This window comes from Clinocottus analis, unplaced genomic scaffold, assembly GCF_023055335.1.
Source record: "Clinocottus analis isolate CAN_PGR_092001 unplaced genomic scaffold, fCliAna1.0.p SCAF_9, whole genome shotgun sequence".
NCBI classification, from domain to species: domain Eukaryota; kingdom Metazoa; phylum Chordata; class Actinopteri; order Perciformes; family Cottidae; genus Clinocottus; species Clinocottus analis.
The window spans coordinates 7,273,618-7,295,056 of record NW_027176251.1 but is presented as its reverse complement, the minus strand read 5'-3'; the positions used below and the strand labels follow the sequence as shown (position 1 = coordinate 7,295,056).

Below are 21,439 nucleotides of genomic sequence, written 5' to 3'. Positions count from 1 at the left end.
TCAGTATATAGTAGCAGTACATAGTAACAGTACATCAGTGTATAGTATAAGTATAGTATAAGACTCTCTGTACCAGGAGGCCTCCCCTGCTGTGAGCATCAGTAAAGTATTTGACACACATCCAGTTCAGTAGCAGCAGGTTCAGGTTGACCTGCACACGGCACTGAAGGCATCAGTCCACCTGTGTTCGGATCACATGGACACAAGTGAAGGCTCTTTGACTTCTTTGCATGCTCACTCCCAGACTGATGGTCAGTGAGTATTATGGTCTGTCACCAGTGGAATTGAGTTCCCCTTGAGACCATGTGACTGGTGTTTTTCTTTTCCTTCTTCTTTCTTGTCTTTTTAGGAGTTGTATATTATGGGATGTATGCTTGTACTGCTGGAGTATTATGGTCTGTCGAGGAGCGTAGGGGAGGGAGTGTCACCATGACAACGAGGTTGCTAAGGGGGCTGGGACTACTAGTGGAAAGGGGAAGGAGTGTGCATGCAATGAGCCTGGTGCATGCATGTCTAGCAGCAGTGTGCGTGCGTGCGGGTGAGTGTGCGCGCGCGCGCGTGGGGGAGGGGGTGGGGGCAGGCTGAGTATTATGGTCTGTCCGTTGCGAGGTAACTATGCAGAGTCCTGTGTGAGTGTGGGAGGGGGGGGGGGATTATTATGGGATGTCTGCCCCTTTGTGTGTTTGTGAGGATGTTAGCTAAGCTCTGCCTGTGAGGTTGGGGGAGAGAAGAGGGGAGCAACGTGTTCTGGGTCATTGACGGATCCTTCTTTTTTTATTCAGCTGATCATTGATTCAGCAGGGTTTCACGAATGAGCGCTAAATGACAACAACTGCCGCACAAACAGCCTGACTATTCATTCTAGCGCCGGGAGAGAGCGAGAGCGAGAGAGCACACCTCGACCCGGGACTACGCTCACACTCACCACAGTAAGTTTCTAACGTGTGATTGTTGGGTTTCGACGCTTAAACTTTACTTCAACGTACTGTTTTAACTCGCTAATGCGAGATTGAAGCCCACACTTTAAATAATGATGGATGCCACACTTAACTTCATCCACTCCTGTGTAGACTAATAATACCTGCAGATCAACTGCAGATAATGTCCAAGCGTAGATGATCCACGCTATCTAACTTCTTTGAGTACGCAGGTGGCTAATTAGAGCAGATTCTGTGTAAATATTAGGAATTGAGGAAAGGACTACGTGAGCTATACCAACCAATGCCATTTATTTATTTATTTATTTTCAGCCCCCACCGCCCCCACCCTTCCTGGACACCCCCGGTCCATTCTCCAACAGTCCCACGTCATTTTCCCTCCTCCCTCGCCGACTGAGGAGCAAGGTTTAGGAGGGATTAATTCGACCAGCAAGACGTACAATTAAAACGCTGCGAACATGTCGGGCAGCGAGGATGAGAGGGAGGACTTCGGAGCAGCGGACGAGCCCTCACTTCTTCACGGTAAGCTCGTGTTTTATTCCTCTGAAGGAGGTCCATCTCTTTCGCGGAGCTCGCGGGAGCTAACGTTAGCTCGAGCTAGCCCGTCCGTCACTCGCCATTACGGACTAGTTAGCTAACTTCTCCCGGAAGAGTTTACAGTTACGGGTTTTATTTATTAACCCCTCTCGTGCCGCAAACCTCCCGCGTGTGTCCTCTTGCGCGCGGGCGTGAACTGTCAAAGTTTTTCGGAACCGGAGCAAAGACAAGTTTCAACCTGTTCTGTACTGGCGTTCAGGGTGTGTGTATGCGCGCGCACGGACACGCGACCCAAGCCTTGCCAGTGCGCGCGTCCGTTCATCCTCTCCGGTCTGCAGCATAACCGGTAGTCCCGCGTGTCTTCTCTCCCGCTAATGACAGCATGTCGCCCGCAGGTGAGGAGGACGAGCTCGCGGATGCTGTGTCTGAAGTGGAGGAGGCTCCCAAGTCAAAGAAGAAGAAGAAAGCCAAGAAGAGCAGCCGAGAGAGCCGGAGCAGCAAGAGGCAGAGGCCCATCAGAGAGGTCAGTTTGACTAACTTTTTTAGGTACACTGTCAACTTGTTGACTCAGGGAACCCCATTTTCATGAGGTTTTTGTCAGATTTGACCTGGTAAACAAATCTGTCAATCAACATCTTGGGGGCCACACTTAAACAATCATAAGACTAGGACCTCCCTCAGTCTACTTGTTACGCACGCACACAACGTAACTGAATTCTGAGGATTTCTTTGTCGCCAAATAGTTGGCTGATTCACTCATTCTTCAGAGTTTTATTCACAGCTGACAGTGAAGGCAACAAATGCCTTTATCATATTTTCTGTGCATATAATTGATCGAAGAGGCCAATAATTCAAGGATAATTGTTTGCCTTGATGCAACGCAGGGTTAACATAGGCAATCATCTTAATGTGGCAAATTCAAAGATTTTCATTTTAATAAATGTCACTATCGATCAAAGAAGATGATACAATTGTTATTGAGTCCATGGACCACTGAAAAAAGTATTGCAATATTTATATATTTGCAGTATTCCAAACTGGGTGTTTGTAATACAGTTTTTCTCCATTTTCAATGCACAACTTAGGTCCTGGTTGATTCATTATTTCTATTTAGAGAAAATCAAGGAGACTTATTTAAATTGAGCAGCCTGAAGTTTTGTTGATACATGAGATTACAATTTTTATTTAGAACACCGAAATAGAGATTTTTTTTTCCGGGAATGTCGCCACACACTCAGTTTGTAAACTGCAAATATATAAGTATTGCAATACTGTTTGCCAATAGATAACCTAATTTAAAAATGACATTTATTTAAAAGAAAAATCTTGGGAAACAATGTCCGTCATCAGGAAAACAATGTCCATCATCTTTGCCTATGTGTGATCTGCCCGTCAAATATCAAAGCTAGATCCAGGATGCCACGATGGAGCCAGGTCTCTGTCATTATCTCCCGTTGCTGGGTTAGTCTTATGTCATCTATTTTATTCCCCTGTGACTGGACATCGGTCAGGTTGGCATTACAATAAAAGAGATGAGCATTTTCTGAAATCAGGGCTGGAACTAATTGAGTCTTATTGATGAATCTGCAGATCGTTTTCCCTTAATCTCCAATTAGTCAATTAATGGGTTTGATTAGATTACACCTTTTTAAAAAGTGAACAATACAGAGTATAATGTTCCAGAGCCCCAGTTAAAGATTCAAACTGCTTGTTATGTCAGTTTTGTCAGTCAATCAATAGATATAGTGACTGATCATTTGATTCCTGAATTTAATGATGTACTGACTATACATAGACGATAGCAGAGCTCTGTGACTTTCCATGCAGACCTCCACAACTGTATAGAGTGGCATATTTATTACCAGAAATCAAAAAACATACTAGAATTAATGACACGTTCGTTTTGAATTTATAAAACATACTGATATATATATATATATATATATATATATATATATATATATATATATATATATATATATATATATATATATATATATATATATATATATTTGAGCACTAGTGTCTTTGTGTAATTTGCAAAGTGGCTTTTTGTTTTGCAGGAGTTGCCGGTCAGTTCCCCAGAGCACCTGATTGAAGCACCAGATAGAGATGCAGAAGAGGGAGGTGTGCGGTCAGCGAGTGAAGGAAGTGATTATGCCCCCGGGAAGAAGAAGAAGAAACGTTCCAGCAATGCCAAAGATAAGAAGAAAGGAGGTGCGGCTGCAGAGAAAGGAGCCTCATCCAGCTCAAAGAGCAAACGTAAGGAGCCAGAACCGGAAGATGATGACGACGATGATGATGATTGCCAGGTAAAGATTCATTTAGACACGGCTGCTGAGTGGATAATTAATTATTTCCATCAGGGCTAGCATGACAAGTTCACCTTCCCCGGCTGTTCTTTTCAACCCCTCTTCTCTCTTCACATCTTAGCCTAAAAGCTCCACCCAGCTGCTGGAAACCTGGGGCATGAAAGACATTGACCACGTCTTTACTCAGGAAGACTACAGCTCCCTCACCAACTACAAGGCCTTCAGCCAGTTCGTCAGGTGAGGAGACCCCTTTTGTATTGACAGTAGATAATATTGAATTGCCTCTACCTTGATATTGAAGGAGCTATGTATTTAAATTTAAGTAATCATGATACATCTTGTACATTTTCTGTCCTTAGGCCCTTAATTGCAGCTAAGAACCCCAAAATCGCTGTGTCCAAGATGATGACTTTAATGATGGCTAAGTGGCGAGAATTCAGCACCAACAACCCTCTTAAGGTATTTGCAAGTCAGATTTTTAATGAACAATGTGTCGCTGTCCTCTTGTGTGTTTCTTACTCTGTGCTGCGTTTTCTCATGTAGGGATCCGCCACTGCCAATGCAGCCCTAGCAGCTGCCAATGTGGCTGCAGCTGTGGAGAACATGGTGGTGGCAGGAACAGAGGGAGGGCCAGAGACCAGTGCGGCCGCTTCACCTACTCCTGCTCCGGTCACTGCTCCGAACCCTGCTACACCCCCAGCAGCCCTCGCACCTCCACTCCGCAAGGCCAAAACCAAAGAAGGGAAAGGTGAAGGACACATTATTGTTTAGATTACAGTATGAATAAATGTTAAGATAATGGTGATTTGTTTTTGAATAATACAAAATAAACTGTCTCCTGGTATAAACTTTAATCTCTGTCTCCTCAGGTCCCAATGCTCGCAAGAAGTCGAAGCCCGCGGCTAAGCCTCCACTGAAGCCCAAACCTAAGAAGGTGGCGCCACTGAAAATCAAACTAGGCGGTCTCAACAGCAAGAGGAAGCGCTCTTCGGTAAGAGACTTTTATGCCACCCATTTCTTTGTGTTTTTTCATTCGAGTTATTATGTTTAAAAATTGGATAATCATTTAATCAGGCAATTGATAATGTACTTTAAAGTAAGCAGTTATTTATCTCTTTTCCAATCTCCTCTCCTTGTTGTCCTTCTGTCAGAGTGATGAAGATGAACCGGATGTAGAGAGTGACTTTGATGACGGGAGTTTCTCGGTGTCAGATGGCTCCAACCGCAGCAACCGTCCTAAGAAGAAACCCAAGAGTGCGAAGAAAAAGAAGAAAGGTTGGCATGGAAAATGTTACTTTAATAAAATTGGTTCTGTTACCAAGACAGATTTCAAAACTCGATGGAGGTTTTGCTTCGTCAAATAAGATTAAAAACAAAGCCAATTACACATACAGTGTCCAGGTAGCTATTTTATTTTTGCTAATTTTTACTGGGTGTCCTCTCTCAGTGGAAACGGAGGATGGCGATGGCTACGAGACAGACCACCAGGACTACTGTGAGGTGTGCCAGCAGGGAGGCGAGATCATTTTGTGTGACACCTGTCCCCGAGCTTATCACATGGTCTGTCTGGACCCTGACATGGAAAAGGCCCCTGAGGGCAAGTGGAGCTGCCCACACTGTGTGAGTACCTCTCAAAGCTGTCCAGAGAAGTCCACTGGGTCCTATGTTAGAAAAGATTGGGCCTGATTCTTGGAGTGAGAAACGGCAGTGCAAAGAAATTACACCTGTCTGTAAGATATTGTATGGAAGTGTCTTGCTGGAAAGTTGCATTGACAAAATTGACTTTTTTAAATGTTTTTTTAATTATATTTTTGTGTTCTTTATTTTTCTTTGTCCTCTGCTGCCCCCCCCCCCCACCCCCTTGCTCATGTTTCCATCTATCCTCTCCTATTTCCCACCACATGTCTCACCCCCATCCCCCATTTCCTCTTCTTGTCCCTCCCCTCCCTCCCCCTCCAATATGGCTCCACACGCACGCACACGCACGCAATGCACATACACCCCACCCCTGGTGCTCTTGAAAATCACCCCACACCCCTCCCTTGTTTCCTTTCACTCTGTTCCGCATACCTTCCCTGCCTGTCTCTGCCTCCCCCCTCTCTCCCCTCCCCCTCCCCTTCACACTTACACCACCTCCCTCTGTCTGTAATTCTGCCACCAGGAAAAGGAAGGGATCCAGTGGGAGGCCAGAGATGAGCTCTCTGAGGTCGAAGGGGAGGAAGAAGAAGACAGGAGTAATGAAGGGGTGGAGGAGGAAGACGACCACCACATTGAGTTCTGCCGGGTGTGCAAGGACGGAGGGGAGCTGCTTTGCTGTGACACCTGCCCCTCCTCCTACCACATCCACTGCCTCAACCCTCCTCTCCCTGAAATTCCCAACGGAGAATGGATCTGCCCCCGCTGCAAGGTGAGTGCTGTGCACGAGTCTGTGCGCATGTGTGCTCATGTGGGCGTGTATGCGGATGGAGATTCAATCTAGTGCACGTCTACAGTATTTTTAGTTAAACCATAGCAGCTTTTAGTTTGCTGATATCGCATGTCCTAAAAGATCCTCCATCCATTTATTTTTCTTGAACCAGAGCTTCTGTTTATTGTATCATATCCTACATTTTCCTCTTCCCCTTTCTTGCTTTTTAACAGTGTCCACATATGAAGGGCAAAGTCCAGAAGTTAATAACATGGCGATGGGGGGAGCCGCCAGCCCCCACGCCTGTCCCTCGGCCTGCTGATCTTGCTGCTGATGCCTCTGATCCCCCGCCGCTGGCAGGCCGCAGGGAGAGGGAGTTCTTTGTGAAATGGTGCAACATGTCTTACTGGCACTGCTCCTGGGTGCTGGAGCTACAGGTAGCGCACACTCTGAAACTGTATCCACTTGAAGTTGAGACTGTGTATTTTTCTCTGCATGCACAAGACAAGACGAACACAAACCCAATGGTCCCTTTCTCTGCCTCCCTGTTACCCAGTTGGAGCTTAACTGCCAGGTGATGTTCCGCAACTACCAGAGGAAGACCGACATGGACGAACCCACGCCTGTGGATTTTGGTGTTGAGGGTGACGAAAACAAAAGCACCAAGCGGAAGAACAAGGATCCTCTCTTTATCCAGATGGAACAGGAGTTTTACCGCTATGGAATCAAAATGGAGTGGATGATGATCCACCGCATTATCAACCACACGTAGGACACATATATATTATTTCATCTTTCCTCTGCACCCAAAGAGCCTGAAGAGCAAATGCAGCAATAGTACTTTATCATCAACTCTATATTTCTTGTGTGTGTGTTTTTTTTTCACGTTAGTGTTGATAAAAAGAACAACATACATTACTTGATCAAATGGAGAGATCTGGCCTATGATCAGGCAACATGGGAGAGCGAAGATATGGACATCCCAGAGTTTGATACCTACAAACAGACCTACTGGAATCACAGGTATACAGAGACTGACAACATGTTGGATAATTCTTCTAATAATAAATGCAGTTAAAAATATGTATATTTAACAAAAAAATATTCCTGTCATTTCCCTTTTTAGAGAGTTGATGATGGGTGATGAGGGCAGACCTCTGAAGAAGCTGAAGAAGACAGTGAAAGTCAAGAAGGCAGAGCAGCCACCTGCTAATCCAATTGTAGATGTAAGAAAACAAACTCTCCAAACACAGCCTTGGTTGTTGTGAAACTAATTGTATAATACAGTGTAGCCATCAAGTGTATTCATTCCCTTGGCAGAATAAAATTAGTTTGAATTGGGACAGATGTGGATTTGATATTATTCTTTGTTTCTTCCTTCAAGCCCACCATCAAGTTTGATCGGCAGCCGGACTACCTGGACAGCACAGGAGGCAACCTGCATCCGTACCAGCTGGAGGGGCTCAACTGGCTGAGGTTTTCCTGGGCTCAGGCCACAGACACAATCCTGGCTGATGAGATGGGTTTAGGAAAAACCGTACAGACGGCTGTCTTCCTCTACTCATTGTACAAGGAGGTAAGAACAGTATATATGATTATCTTGCAAGCATTTTGAGTGTTTTTGTAGTATCTTTTTCTGGTGCTATTTCCGGCATCTGAACCGGCTGCGTCCAGTCTGCCCTCCCCTGTCAATCAATGTTAGTGGGAAGGGTTTCAGACATGTGACACATAGTAACTCTGGCCATAAAAGGGGGTCAGCTCCAAGTAAGGAACTCTACCCTAAAGGCAGGGCAGTACAGATATAGGTGTGTGTGTGTATGTCTATGTGTGTGTGTGTGTGTGTGTGACAAATTGTAAAGCTTTTTGGATTAAAATTGTTACATAAATATAGCTATTTAATAACAAATTAATTCTTTACATGTAAATGTTGACGCTGTCTTCCTGGTACAGGGTCACTCCAAAGGTCCCTTCCTTGTTAGTGCTCCCTTGTCCACCATCATTAACTGGGAGAGAGAGTTTGAGATGTGGGCCCCTGATATGTACGTGGTGACCTACGTAGGGGACAAAGACAGCAGGGCTGTCATCAGGGAGAACGAGTTCTCCTTTGAGGGAAATGCCATCCGAGGCGGGAAAAAAGCATCCAAGATGAAGGTAAGGAAGAATGAAGAAAATAGTGATATCAAATTAAAATATTCGGTGTCTTTGATAGTAAATACTGATGAAGTAAGGTATTCAGTTTGACTTGGTGCCCTACATACTAGCACTTACTGTCCTGTATAGTACTGAAAGTTACACTGGTAAAAAAAAAGGCTCATCAGAAAGGTTTATCCCCAGTTTTAGCTTGTGGCACTTTAGGGCTAAGGCGGTGAAATAATTTCCCTTGTGGGAATAATGGCTCAACACGCACTGGCATGTAAAAAGGCTCAACACGCAATATGCATTTTTATTGCCTTTCTTTGAGAGAGGTATGATTTAATTCATCTTGATTTTGAAAGACATCTGTTGACAAATACATTTTAAACTAATTAAATTGCCCACTTGTTTACTGTTAATGTAGAACACAGAGTGTAAATATGCTCTCCCTTTGTAAAGAATTAAAAAACAGATATAAAAAAACATAATTCTTGTGGTAGTTGCTTGCCATCCTCTTGCGGTTGGTTGGCTTGTCAATAATTGCGATATTGTAATGTTGTGGTCACGGTCACCCTTGTCACCTTGGAACTAATGTCCCCCCCCTCTCTGTGCTCTACAGAAAGATTCAACCGTCAAGTTCCACGTCCTGCTGACATCTTATGAGTTGATTACCATTGACCAGGCTGTGCTGGGCTCCATTGAATGGGCCTGCCTGGTGGTGGACGAGGCTCACAGGCTCAAAAACAACCAGTCTAAGGTAATAACTAGGAGTAGTTTTATAGAAGTGTTTATTCTGTGTTTAAGATTGAATTCTAATTGTCAAAAATTGTTTGTTCAATGAATAATATATAATGTTTGTGTTTTTTTCTCTCTCCTTGTCTTTTGTTAGTTCTTCCGGATTCTGAACAACTATCCGCTGCAACACAAGCTGCTGCTTACTGGCACTCCTCTTCAGAACAACCTGGAGGAGCTCTTCCACTTGCTCAACTTCCTGACACCAGTCAGATTCTGGTCAGTAGACCCACATGTGTCCACAGCATATGTGACTGAATTGCAGATTCAAGAAGGACACACCACCCCCCCATCCTATTGTAATGAATTTGTATTCTCTTTCTCTCTGCAGCAACCTGGAAGGGTTCTTGGAAGAGTTTGCAGACATTGCCAAAGAGGACCAGATCAAGAAGCTCCATGACATGCTGGGACCACACATGCTCAGGAGGCTGAAGGCTGATGTCTTTAAACACATGCCTTCAAAGACTGAGCTCATTGTCAGAGTAGAGCTGAGCCCCATGCAGAAGTACGTTATAGAAAGATAGCAATATATTTGAACAGTAAAAATATACACCGACTGAAATGATACCAGTCTGCATATTGAAGAATATTGATTTGAATGTATGTGTATGATATATTTTCCTTTGTCTAATCTCTAAATTCTCTTTTCCCATTCTCTTTTTTCAATCTTTTGTAAACAAGGAAATACTACAAGTTCATCCTAACACGTAACTTTGATGCCCTGAATACTCGTGGCGGAGGAAACCAAGTGTCTCTGCTCAACGTGGTGATGGACCTTAAGAAGTGCTGCAATCACCCCTACCTCTTTCCTGCAGCTGCCACGGTATGATGTTCAAGTTGTCGGGAAACAAACAGTTCCTTTGGAGGGTGATCCATGCCTAAACATGGAAACGTGTTTACTCCTATCAGTTTATTTAGATGTCTTTTTCTTGACTGTAGGAGGCACCAAAACTTCCAAATGGCATGTATGAAGGCAATGCTCTGACCAAGTCTTCAGGAAAACTGACGCTGCTCCAGAAGATGATGAGGAAGCTGAAGGACGGAGGCCACAGGGTTTTGGTCTTCTCCCAGATGACTAAAATGCTGGATCTGCTGGAGGACTTCCTGGAGAACGAAGGATACAAATATGAGCGAATTGATGGTGGTGTCACCGGCGCATTGAGACAGGAGGCCATTGACCGCTTCAATGGTACGTGCACTGTTTATATTGGCTAAAAACAGCTGCTCTGGTCACCAATTGGTGTTCTAACTTTCTTTCTCGTTATTTTTCCAACAGCTCCTGGTGCTCCCCAATTTGCTTTCCTCCTCTCTACCAGAGCTGGTGGTTTGGGCATTAATCTCGCTTCAGCTGACACCGTTGTCATCTACGACTCTGACTGGAACCCCCACAATGACATCCAGGTTTGCCCTGATAGGAACTTTGCATTCATGTCAGGATGTTGGTTCGTTTAGATCAATGTTTTTAATTTTTTTATATCTGTGTGCTTCGTAGGCGTTTAGCAGAGCTCACCGTATTGGCCAGAACAGGAAAGTGATGATTTATCGCTTCGTTACCAAAGCCTCTGTGGAGGAGAGGATCACGCAGGTCTGTGAAAAGAAACACAACAAGAAATGAAAATTGTATCGCTGATGTCAGGATTCTGTGAACACCTGCTCATCTCTTACTTGTCCTCCTCCAGGTAGCAAAGAAGAAGATGATGCTTACTCACCTGGTGGTGCGACCCGGTCTCGGTTCGAAGACAGGCTCCATGTCCAAACAGGAGCTTGACGACATCCTCAAGTTTGGAACTGAAGAATTGTTCAAGTATGAACTTGGAGAGGGTGAGTCAACTTCAAGTGTTGAGCCTTTGCTTTGTAATCCTTTATATCTGGAGTAGACGGATCAAAATGGTGTCAAATATCAATTGTAAAATATTGTCCATAACTGGCCACAAAATGATATCTTAAAAGATAATGAGCAGATGCAGTGAGAAACTTTAATTTTAATTGAGGGCAGATGCAATATTTGTGAGAGTAATGGACAATATTTTGTGTTTTTGTTCAAGAAGGGAATCTGTAATGCACACTGTTTTGTCAATAGATGGCTTCTCAGTTGTATAAAACATTGAACCAAAGTTTGAAAGGTTCGACTAACTTAAAAGACTACAATGCACATTGTTATTTTTGTGTTTGGGATAAGCCGGATACTATCACTAAGGATATGGAGTTTTGGGATATACTCTTAAAATGCCAGTCTGACCCTAAAGATGTTACAGGGAGCAAATGTAGTGTCTGCTTCCTTCCTCTTTTATTTGACTCATCCTTTTTCCAGGTGACAACAAGGAGGATGACAGCAGTGTGATCCACTACGATGACCACGCAATTGACAGTTTGCTAGACAGGGACCGGGATGCCACGGACGACACTGAGCTTCAGAGCATGAACGAATACCTCAGCTCCTTTAAAGTAGCCCAGTATGTGGTCAAAGATGAAGAAGATGAGGTACTTTTTGACAGCAAGGAAAAGGATATAGGTTTTTTAAATTATCTAATAATGTCTTAACTCCAGAAATAAACTTGCATTTGATTCTGTTCATCAACATTAATTACTATTTGCTCTCTGTGAGGAGGAGGAGGTGGAACGAGAGGTGATCAAGCAGGAGGAAAGTGTTGATCCTGACTACTGGGAGAAGCTGCTGCGTCACCACTACGAGCAGCAGCAAGAAGACCTTGCCCGAAACTTAGGCAAAGGCAAAAGAACTCGAAAGCCTGTCAACTACAATGACGGCTCTCAGGAGGACCGAGGTATAAGACAGGGTACAGAACAATATATAATTTAATCTCTTCTTGTAAGTACGTGCTGCTGGTGGTGTTTGTGTGGTGTTGTTGGTGTAACATGGTAGGAGTTTCAGTGAGTGCGTGATGTATTATGTTATTCGTATTGTTAGATTTGCTGTAGAAACTTAACAGAAACATGTTAGTTGTGTGTTGTTTAGATATTGGTAGAGTATTTCTCCTCAAACCAAGCATCTTTAAAACTATTTCTGAAAACCTAGGGGATCCGCTTACAAATAGCATTATTACAGAAACAAAGTCTTTGAGGGGAACTTAATAATAATACTAGATAGGGAAATGTAGCCTTCTCAGTGCAGTTTTTCAGCCACCTTTTGTTATGCTGCAGTCTTCTCCCTTTGGCCCACTTAATACAGACGTATTTTAGTCAACTAAATACAGGATTACAAGGACAGCGGAGAAACTATTTAGTCGTTCACTTTGGTGAACTCGAATACAATAAACCCATGAAAACACATTTACTAAATAATGTATTTGTAGAAACTGAAAAGCAGTAGCTCCCTCTCCTGGCTAAAAGCCTGTTTGATAGTAATTAAATGAGGCTGCAGCTCCTCAAGGAGTTTGGATGTTCTTTATCTGAACTTTCAAATCCATCTTGCTTCTATTTTATCCTGCTTCAACATTCCTGTCTGCTCCCTTTAGACTGGCAGGAGGATCAGTCGGACAACCAGTCTGATTACTCGGTGGCCTCGGAGGAGGGCGATGAGGACTTTGATGAACGGGCTGAAGGTAAGGCTCAGTGTTTGAATCACTGCTGCTCAGAGGAGAAGTGCGTGTGCTTTTGAGCCACAACTGGTAAACTACCTGCATGAAGATGCAGAGTTTTCACCTGAGTTATTTGAAGTCAGTAATTAAGATGTATTTAAGTTCAAGAGTTGGTCCCAGCAATGCCGCAGACATTGAGATAGCCCTTCCTGTTCGAGCCCCAGTTCTTTCCCCCACTAACATCCTTCAAACCACCTCTACAGATGTTTATTCAGATTCAGACGACGACTATAATATCCTCATTGACAACCTCTACAACAACTCACAAAACAACATTTGTCGCTGCAGCATCTGCAATGAGCATAGAGGAGAAAGAAAAAAGGACCAAAAGAAAAGGAAAAAAGGAAAGAAACAGGGAAAGAAAATCATCAACGGTTTCTCGGCCAGCTGAAAAATCTACCTGCACTTAAAATAAATTGTTGGTGTTCACATTTACTGTTAAGTTGTTTTGAAATGCACTTTACAAAGTTTTTTGTTTTTAAAAAAAGCAGTGTCAGTATTTTTTTTTATCTTAACAGTTATTTTGTATGCACAAAAAGATGTACATGTTTCTATTGATTGTGTAAATTATGGCTCTGTTACTTCAATTTCATTAAATTACACACAACAATGCTTTCAGTTGTAAATGTTCTGAAAGTGTTACGCTTCAAGAAGAAGCGTTAAATGTTGAAGTGCTGAGAGATGAGGAGAGACAGCTTCAGCAGGATCAGAGTAAGTCGGGATGAGCCGTAAGTGGAACATCTTCAGAGCAACTTATGGACGTTTAGAACGCACATGATGATGGTTCCAAATGCAATGTTTGATTTTTTTTTTTTACTTTAAATTTTCATGATCTCAGATGGACTTACTTTGTGTCATGTCGCTTTAGCAAATTCCCGCAGACCAAGCCGCAAAGGGCTGAGGAACGATCGGGACAAACCTCTGCCTCCACTGTTGGCCAGAGTGGGCGGGAACATCGAGGTGAGAAAAGAAAAAACAACGTTAAATGCCTTTTGGAAGGGACTTTAGATGTGTAAATATCCTGACCTCTTTGTTACCCATCAGGTTTTGGGCTTCAATGCACGGCAGAGGAAGGCTTTCCTAAATGCAGTGATGCGTTATGGGATGCCTCCCCAGGATGCTTTCACCAACCAGTGGCTCGTCAGGGACCTTCGTGGGAAGTCTGAGAAAGAATTCAAGTGAGTTTCAATGGGATGTTTTTCTATTTGTATTGGCGCGCTGACTATCAAACCTCACTTCTTTCATTTAATCTGAAATTAAAACTGTGAATTAGTTAGAAGCAAATGTCAGATTTAAAACCTTGGCAAAGGAGTGCCTGATTAAATTAAACGTCTAAACCATATTATTTAGGGTAAAGTACTCGTGGGACTTATGTTGAGACAACGTTTAAGAATTGTGGCTGTTTTTAAAAAGTTTAATGTTCAGAAAAATATTTGCATCGTCCAGAGAAAATATTATTTAGGTATAGATACCCAATATCGGGAAATTTTATTGGCAATATTATGAAAACCTTTCAAACCATTCATAGCCATAAGTAGCGTTACAGCTTACTTGTCTGAGTTGTTTGTTGAAGCTTTGAGTGGTCGTGAATCTGGTATATGTGTCGCTTTGTTGGATTTTCAATGTATGTTCTTGGTGCATTTCTATGAAATGTGGATTTTGCAGAGATTAGGATATTTTCCAAATGTATTTACCTTGACACCTGTCGGCCTTCTTGTTCTTCACCAATATTCTCAGGGCCTATGTGTCTTTGTTCATGCGTCACCTTTGTGAGCCGGGGGCAGACGGAGCCGAGACCTTTGCAGACGGCGTCCCGCGCGAGGGTCTGTCAAGGCAACATGTGCTCACCCGTATTGGTGTGATGTCACTGATAAGGAAAAAGGTACGGTTTACAGGTTGTAAAAGAATACACTACAACATATAATTAGATAATTAAAGTATTTAACCAGTGAGTGAGTGATGGGCTGACAGAGTCACATGTTGATTAACAGGTGCAGGAGTTTGAGCATGTGAACGGTCAGTGGTCGATGCCCTGGATGGCAGAACTGGAGGAGAACAAAAGGGCTGCAGCTTTGGCTGCAGGTGAAGACCCAAAAACTCCTTCGACTGGGACTCCTGCAGACACACAGCCCAACACTCCTGTGCCAGGTACACACATGCACACACACTCCATACTTTGTTCTTAGGAAGTAAAATTCCATATGATTTCTTAAAATGTACAAATCTTCACTGCAGACGGGTTATTTAATTTCAGTTTCTGGTTAGACATTTCTTTTGCAATAAGAACCATCAGATAAAATGTGTGTTGCAACACTGTCTTATGGGTATCCTGACAAATGACATGAGCATTTCCATTTCGTCCGAGCCCAAAGCTCAGCACCACGTGTTTTATCTCAACCTTTACTCAAGACTCACAGACCGGTCTCTCAACGCTTCGCTCAACCTCTGCTCGGCATGTAGAGAAGCGTTGTGACCTTGTGATTGTCGGTCTGTCTGAGTCGAGGATGTGTTTCTTAGTGGACTCTCGTCATCATTCTTGCACCCAGACATTTGTTAGGCGGAGACCTATGATTCTCTGGTTCTGCAAAACTTATTTTACTCTGACCAAAACTTAATGTGAATACCAACTTCACATATAAATCCAAGTCATAATCCTAAAAGTTGTGACATTTTTTTTTTCTTCTGTGTTGCACTGAAAGATATGTTATAATTTAGTTTTTATAAAGTATCTTTTCACTATCGGCCTATATTCTGACACCCTCTTGTGGATACAACAAGAAGAACATGAAATCAGTAATAACTTGACACGTGACACACTTTTTACTCATTCAATGATTAAGGAAATTAAATATTTTTTTATTGGCGGTTATAACAGAATCCGGTTAAAATGCACTCTTTGTCTGGGGTTGACCTGTGTTTTCTGTTTCTTGTCAGAAGATTTGTCTAAATCAGAAGATAAGGAAGACCTGAAGAAGGAGGTTGAGGACGGCAAAGGAGCCAAAAAGACGGAGGATCCAGAAGTAAATTCTGCTTTTATGCTTGTGCAGTCTAATACGTTATGTTCAACAACATTTGCAGATTTCATCTAACTTTTTAAACTGACTACCTCTCAACTAGATTATTGAAATCCCAGATGAGGCTGAAAAATCCCCCGCTCTGGAAAAGAAAGAAGAGGTGGTCGACTCCGCTGTCGTCGGGAAGGAGGAGAAAGAAAAGGAGACAGGAAAAGGAGATGATGAAGGCAAGGACAAGGAGGCGGTTGATACCAGCAAGGACAAAGAAGAGAAGGACAAGACTTCAGAGACAGAGAAGGACACTCCTGCTGAGGTCAAGGGAGAGGTTTTGGAGAGCAAGATGGACTCAGAGGAGGAGAAGTCTAAAGGTGAGGAAACTGCTCTCCACTGTGTCTTGTTTCCTTATTTCACTTTTTCTACCTTTCTAACAGTGTTTCTCTTGTTTTGTTTCAGCTGAGGATGGAAAAGATGAGAAGATGGACACCAGTTCGCCTCCAGAGGAGAAGACGGGTACAAAACACACACATGCACAGCGAGTCAATTAAATAGTACACTCTTTTTTAAAATGTGCCAAAATTTTTGACTCGGATGTAGACATCCTCTATTTATTCATTTATTATTACTGTTTATTCATATTACTTGTTTGTTTTTTTAATTTAATTTGACTGTCTCTCGTGTGTGTACTTTACTTGTCCGCTTCTGTAAACCTGCAATTCCCCCACTGTGGGACTAATAAAGGATTATCTTATCTTATATCTTTAAGGGAAAACTAAATGTACATTTCAACAATCCCCTTTGTATTCATGTTTAATTTCACTTGTGTGTAGATCTTTAAACTGTGGCGCTCGCTGATGCGTTTCTGTTTCCTCACAGAGCAAAAAGAGGAGAAGGACGCTGTGAAATCAGACGAGGCTGGAAAACTGCAGAACGGAGAGAACGCCAAAGAAGCGGCAGCAACAGCTGCGCCGGTGGTTAACGTCACCGAAGAAAAGAAAAAAGCCACCAAGCAGAGGTTCATGTTCAACATTGCTGACGGGGGATTCACAGGTGGACGGACACTCACTCACTCACTCACTCACTCACTCACTCACTCACTCACTCACTCACTCACACTTTTTCCTGTCTCCTCTTACTTCTCTTAAGTTTACCTCTTTTGACCTTTCTGTCCTCCCTTTCAGAGCTTCACTCTCTGTGGCAGAATGAGGAGCGGGCGGCCACCGTCACCAAGAAGACCTTTGAGATTTGGCACCGTCGCCATGACTACTGGCTGCTGGCAGGAATCATACAGTATCTTTTCAAATTAACGATTCATTGTTAAAAATCGCACAGTGTGTGATCGCTCTCTTCCCATCACATTAGACCTGAAAGGATTAGTGGACTAATCAATTAAGGAATCGGCAGCTGTTTGGAGAATCTGGTTCTGACTTGGAAGAAATCAGTTTTTCTCACCCTATTATAATAGAAAGTTGAATATCATTGTTTTGTTTTTTGCTTTTGGCTAGACAAATGAAGGGGTCGTCTTGGGTTTTGAGAAGTTATGATTGTTGCTTCCCTTTTTTTCCTGAAATCATATCAACCAAACAATGATCAAATTAGCAGATTAATCGTTAATTAAAGTAATTGTTAGCTGTGACATCACATTGCTGCATTTTAGATGTTAAAAACTTGGTGGAAATTTAAGCTATGTCCTTGGGAGCATTATTTAGTGTGCTGACTCATTTCCCCCATCTTGTACATGTTTGTCCAGCACTGGGTATTTGTCACATGGTAGTGTGTGCTTTTGTAAACATTTGCCGAAACTTGAAGCTGCCACTATGACGCACAGAGGCCAAGCATTCTCAGACCCTTATATTGTCCTTTATGCTTTTCTGTTATGAGAATGAGGAATTTGTGTGGATTCAGAATTATTTAGGAGTCAGGGTGTGCAGGTTTACATTTACAGCTCTACTTGCTGATGTGTAAAGTTATCCATGCAAGACGAACAGCATTTATTATCCTTTAAAACTTGCAAGAGAAATACTAATTGCTGTAAAATATTATGACCCTCACCAAACAATATTGTTGTTACACTTGACCATGGCCTCTCTCAGACATGGCTATGCTCGGTGGCAGGATGTGCAGAATGATGTGAGGTTTGCCATCCTCAATGAGCCCTTCAAAGGGGAGATGAGCAGAGGAAACTTCCTGGAGATCAAGAACAAGTTTCTGGCCCGCAGGTTCAAGGTAAACCGAGCTCTCTCGCTGTCTCTTATCTGCCTGCCTGTCCGTGTGGAATATCTCACTGGGCTTGTCTTTCTTTGTTTCCGATATAGTTACTGGAGCAAGCGTTGGTGATTGAGGAGCAGTTGCGCAGGGCGGCTTACTTGAACATGACAGAGGACCCAGCCCACCCCTCCATGGCCCTCAACACTCGCTTCAGTGAGGTGGAGTGCCTCGCAGAGTCTCACCAGCACCTCAGCAAGGAGTCCATGTCTGGAAACAAACCTGCCAATGCAGTTCTGCATAAAGGTAAACATACTTAAGATCAAAAAAGATTGTCAAAGTGACGGAAATAATAGCACTGCACAGGCTTTGGCCCTTGTCTGGCAACTGCAAAGGCGGGTGCTGTCCTGTAAAGAGACTCTTTTGAAAAAGAGGAGTGAGAGGGTGAATGAAGTGTCACCGTCATAGTGGTGACATCAGGACTAGGAAAGAGGAAGCTATTATGTAAATAAAAATGTTTATATATCTAATTAGAGCTGCTAAGCTGCAAGTGTAACACTGTTGGCAGCTTCCATGTTTGAACAAAGACAACCTTTTATTCTTCTTGAGGTTGAATAGACAATCAGTCGCACAATCCGAGGGTTTGGTTTTCCCGCTGCAAAAAAATATTATTTTCAACATGTTTTTTTTCTTAATAATATTTCAACCTATAAAATGCCTATCGTGTTATCCCAGAGTCGCAGGAAACTTCTTTAATTGTTGAATGCACAAAAGGGAGTGAAGCAGCAAATCCTCATTTTTGAGAAGTGGTCTTGAAAAAAATGATGAAATAGAAATTGTATAATTTACAACTCCTATTAGCTCCCATACTTAGCGTGAGCAGAGCTTTAAACAATATTTCCTCTAGCTTTCTTTTGTAAATGTTGCCATGCGAAATATGGTCCGACTGCTCATGCTTAATGCTGAAATATGGATAATTGGAGTCCTTAAATTTCACCGGACACAAAACTGGCTACAAACAAGCAATCCGTGGTTTGGAGTACCGTGCTGAGAGCGCATATCTGTGTTTTTTTTTTTTCAGTTCTCAAACAGCTCGAGGAACTGCTGAGTGACATGAAGGCTGACGTGACGCGTCTGCCGGCGACCATCGCCAGGATTCCCCCTGTCGCCGTTCGGCTGCAAATGTCCGAGAGGAACATCCTCAACCGACTGGCCAACCGTGGCCCCGACGTCACCGGTCAGAACCAGACCTCGCAGCAGATGCAGGTGCCGCGTTGACCGATCCCCTCGCTCTATTTCACCCTCACTGACTCAGGCTAGTCGCCCTCACCTCACCGCCATGTAGCAGACGTCCTCCCTTTCAACCGCCATGTACAGCACAGCCAGGTTAGTCCTCCTCCTTCTGCACCCACAACCCATTCCTGGACTCGGAAGGGCATCAGCTACTGGAACCGGACTGGAATTGCAGATGCAAGATGGGAGCGAATGGACACGAGTCTTTCTCCTCCACTGGGATTCAGATGTAACTCCCATAACCTGAGCACCGTTGTTGTGGCTGAACTGTGGGCACCTCCACTGACCTGTCCTGTTCCGTCTTCACAACTGGGTCAAACATGTGTATGTAACTGTATGTAACATGAAGAAGCTAGACGGGAGAAAAAGCAGCATGCTCGGAGTATACAGGTGCTTTGTAGTCATTTTTGAATTATTTAAGAACTCAAGGGATTTTATTGTGCCCAATTTCGCCTTTAGAAAATTGTGATTTCTTTTTAAGTCATTCAACTCTAATGTCTCCGCCTGTGTGTGTGTGTGTGTGTGTGTGTGTGTGTGCGTGTGTGCGTGCGTGTGTATGAGAGAGAAACAGGGCATATTAATGTGCACCTCTACTGCAGAACGCCCCGATGCTGAGAGACTGTTACTGTCATTTTTCTATCAGTCACCCAGTTCCGTTACCTCTTCCTGTGTCCTTTCCTCCATCCAAAACCTCCACCTCTCTCGTCAGGTGACCCAATCCAGGATCGGCTCTCTGTGCTCAAGCACCAACCAACACCTCGACATTCCTAACTGCACCACAGATTTGCTCCCTGGAAACTCCCGAAATACGGGCATGCAATAGCTCCACAGCTTTTAGGTACATGGGATGTTTTGAGAATGATTAATTTAATTTCTTACTGTATATTGTTCTGTTGTTTTACATTATTGAATATTATTATTATGGTTACCACCTTGTTGTTTCTATCATTGACGTTTTGTTTTTAAGAACTACAATAAAAAGTCAACAGCTTTTTAAGGTTTTTGTCCATTTGTAAGGAATTGCCATGAAATGTGGCCTAAATATTCATGTTCTCGTCACTTTGGTGATAAAGTAACTTTTAATCTTGCTTAAACGGGTCAAAAATATCTATTAAACACTTTACGGAACAATTGCTGCAAAACTAACTTAATTCCAAAAAGCTGCAGCTCTACTTTATCTTTACGGCAAATTAGCAAATGTTAGCGTGCTAACATGCTAAACTAAGACATTAAACCTGCGAATAGCAGTCTTGTGAGCATGTTCACATTCTGACACAGGCTAAAAGCACAAATGTGCTCAAGTAAAGCCTCAAGGCTGCAGACTGAATTAAAGTATTTGGGACAAATTTAACGGAACGATTTCCCAAGCTGTCTTGAGTTACCAAAACAAAATTCTCTCATTTGATGTTTAAATAATTGTTGTAGAAATAAGGAAATCTTTCACATTCACATACATTTTATAGTCATCAAAACATTCAGTGACCTCTGCATTTGTTTGTTTCCACTAAAGAATTTATTGTTTCGTTGTCAACATGTTTCTATTGTGCTGAGGCCAGGAAAGTGTAACTGCAAATGAAACAAATGAGCGTAAAGAGCATGACCTGCTTTGCATGCAACCCTCGAAAGACATGGTGGACTTTACATGGAGGCAAATGCTGCTTTACAGGAGAGAAGGAAAAGCAGGAGAGCATTTGCACATGGAGAAGGTTGTGAGAGGAGGAGCAGAGGAAGAAGAGGACCGGAAGCAGCACACTTTCCTGTATATAGTTGGATAATTAAGACAATTAGAGTAAATTGCAGGGCGGGACGATTGGCTGGGCTGGTAATGAAGCCTGCTATCTTATCATGAAAGAGAGTTGGAGGCTGAACACGAAAAGAAAGAGCAGGGGCTGTTAATGCAGCCTGACTCTGAGTTTGACTGTTTGGAAGCAGAGACGTTCAGTATAGACGACAGCACAGAGAGACTGGATCCAGGCATTCACTTCCTGGTGCAGAAGCCCAGACTGCAGAGAGTCTGTACTGCCATAGAGCCCCGAGATGTCTTGTCGGTGAGTATCTTTTACTGTATTTTCTAATGTAAAAAAAGTGTTCAACTCTTGTCTCATGTCTTTGATTTCTTTTGGTCTTTATTTGACGTGCTGCTGTAGTACTTAACACTAGTGGTAATAACTTGATTGTCTAATGGCATCTATGTTTTATTCCATCTCTGGAAACA

At 43.0% G+C, this 21,439-nt stretch overlaps 1 protein-coding gene across 5 annotated transcripts; it reads left to right on the top strand.

Annotated features, from left to right (window-relative positions):
* The first annotated feature begins 673 nt into the window (after positions 1-673).
* chd4b (chromodomain helicase DNA binding protein 4b) lies at positions 674-20,215 on the top strand. Of its 5 annotated transcripts, none has more exons than XM_068569032.1 (40): positions 674-929; positions 1,251-1,460; positions 1,871-1,998; positions 3,539-3,787; positions 3,909-4,024; positions 4,147-4,246; positions 4,331-4,535; positions 4,657-4,778; positions 4,939-5,062; positions 5,235-5,407; positions 5,949-6,194; positions 6,428-6,631; positions 6,751-6,962; positions 7,086-7,217; positions 7,321-7,420; positions 7,579-7,770; positions 8,145-8,345; positions 8,947-9,084; positions 9,217-9,338; positions 9,451-9,624; positions 9,801-9,942; positions 10,059-10,308; positions 10,396-10,520; positions 10,612-10,704; positions 10,799-10,940; positions 11,431-11,600; positions 11,728-11,902; positions 12,593-12,679; positions 13,584-13,675; positions 13,760-13,893; positions 14,453-14,597; positions 14,707-14,863; positions 15,650-15,735; positions 15,833-16,097; positions 16,183-16,239; positions 16,603-16,776; positions 16,908-17,016; positions 17,820-17,952; positions 18,042-18,237; positions 19,013-20,215. In XM_068569032.1, exons 2-40 carry the CDS (start codon positions 1,397-1,399, stop codon positions 19,207-19,209), a joined length of 5,931 nt encoding a protein of 1,976 aa, XP_068425133.1. In that variant the 5' UTR covers positions 674-929; positions 1,251-1,396; the 3' UTR covers positions 19,210-20,215. The 5 variants fall into 5 exon arrangements, with proteins under 5 accessions (XP_068425133.1, XP_068425131.1, XP_068425132.1 ...); XM_068569030.1 differs by having other exon boundaries at positions 11,728-11,914; XM_068569031.1 differs by having other exon boundaries at positions 11,725-11,902.
* Positions 20,216-21,439: the final 1,224 nt, after the last annotated feature.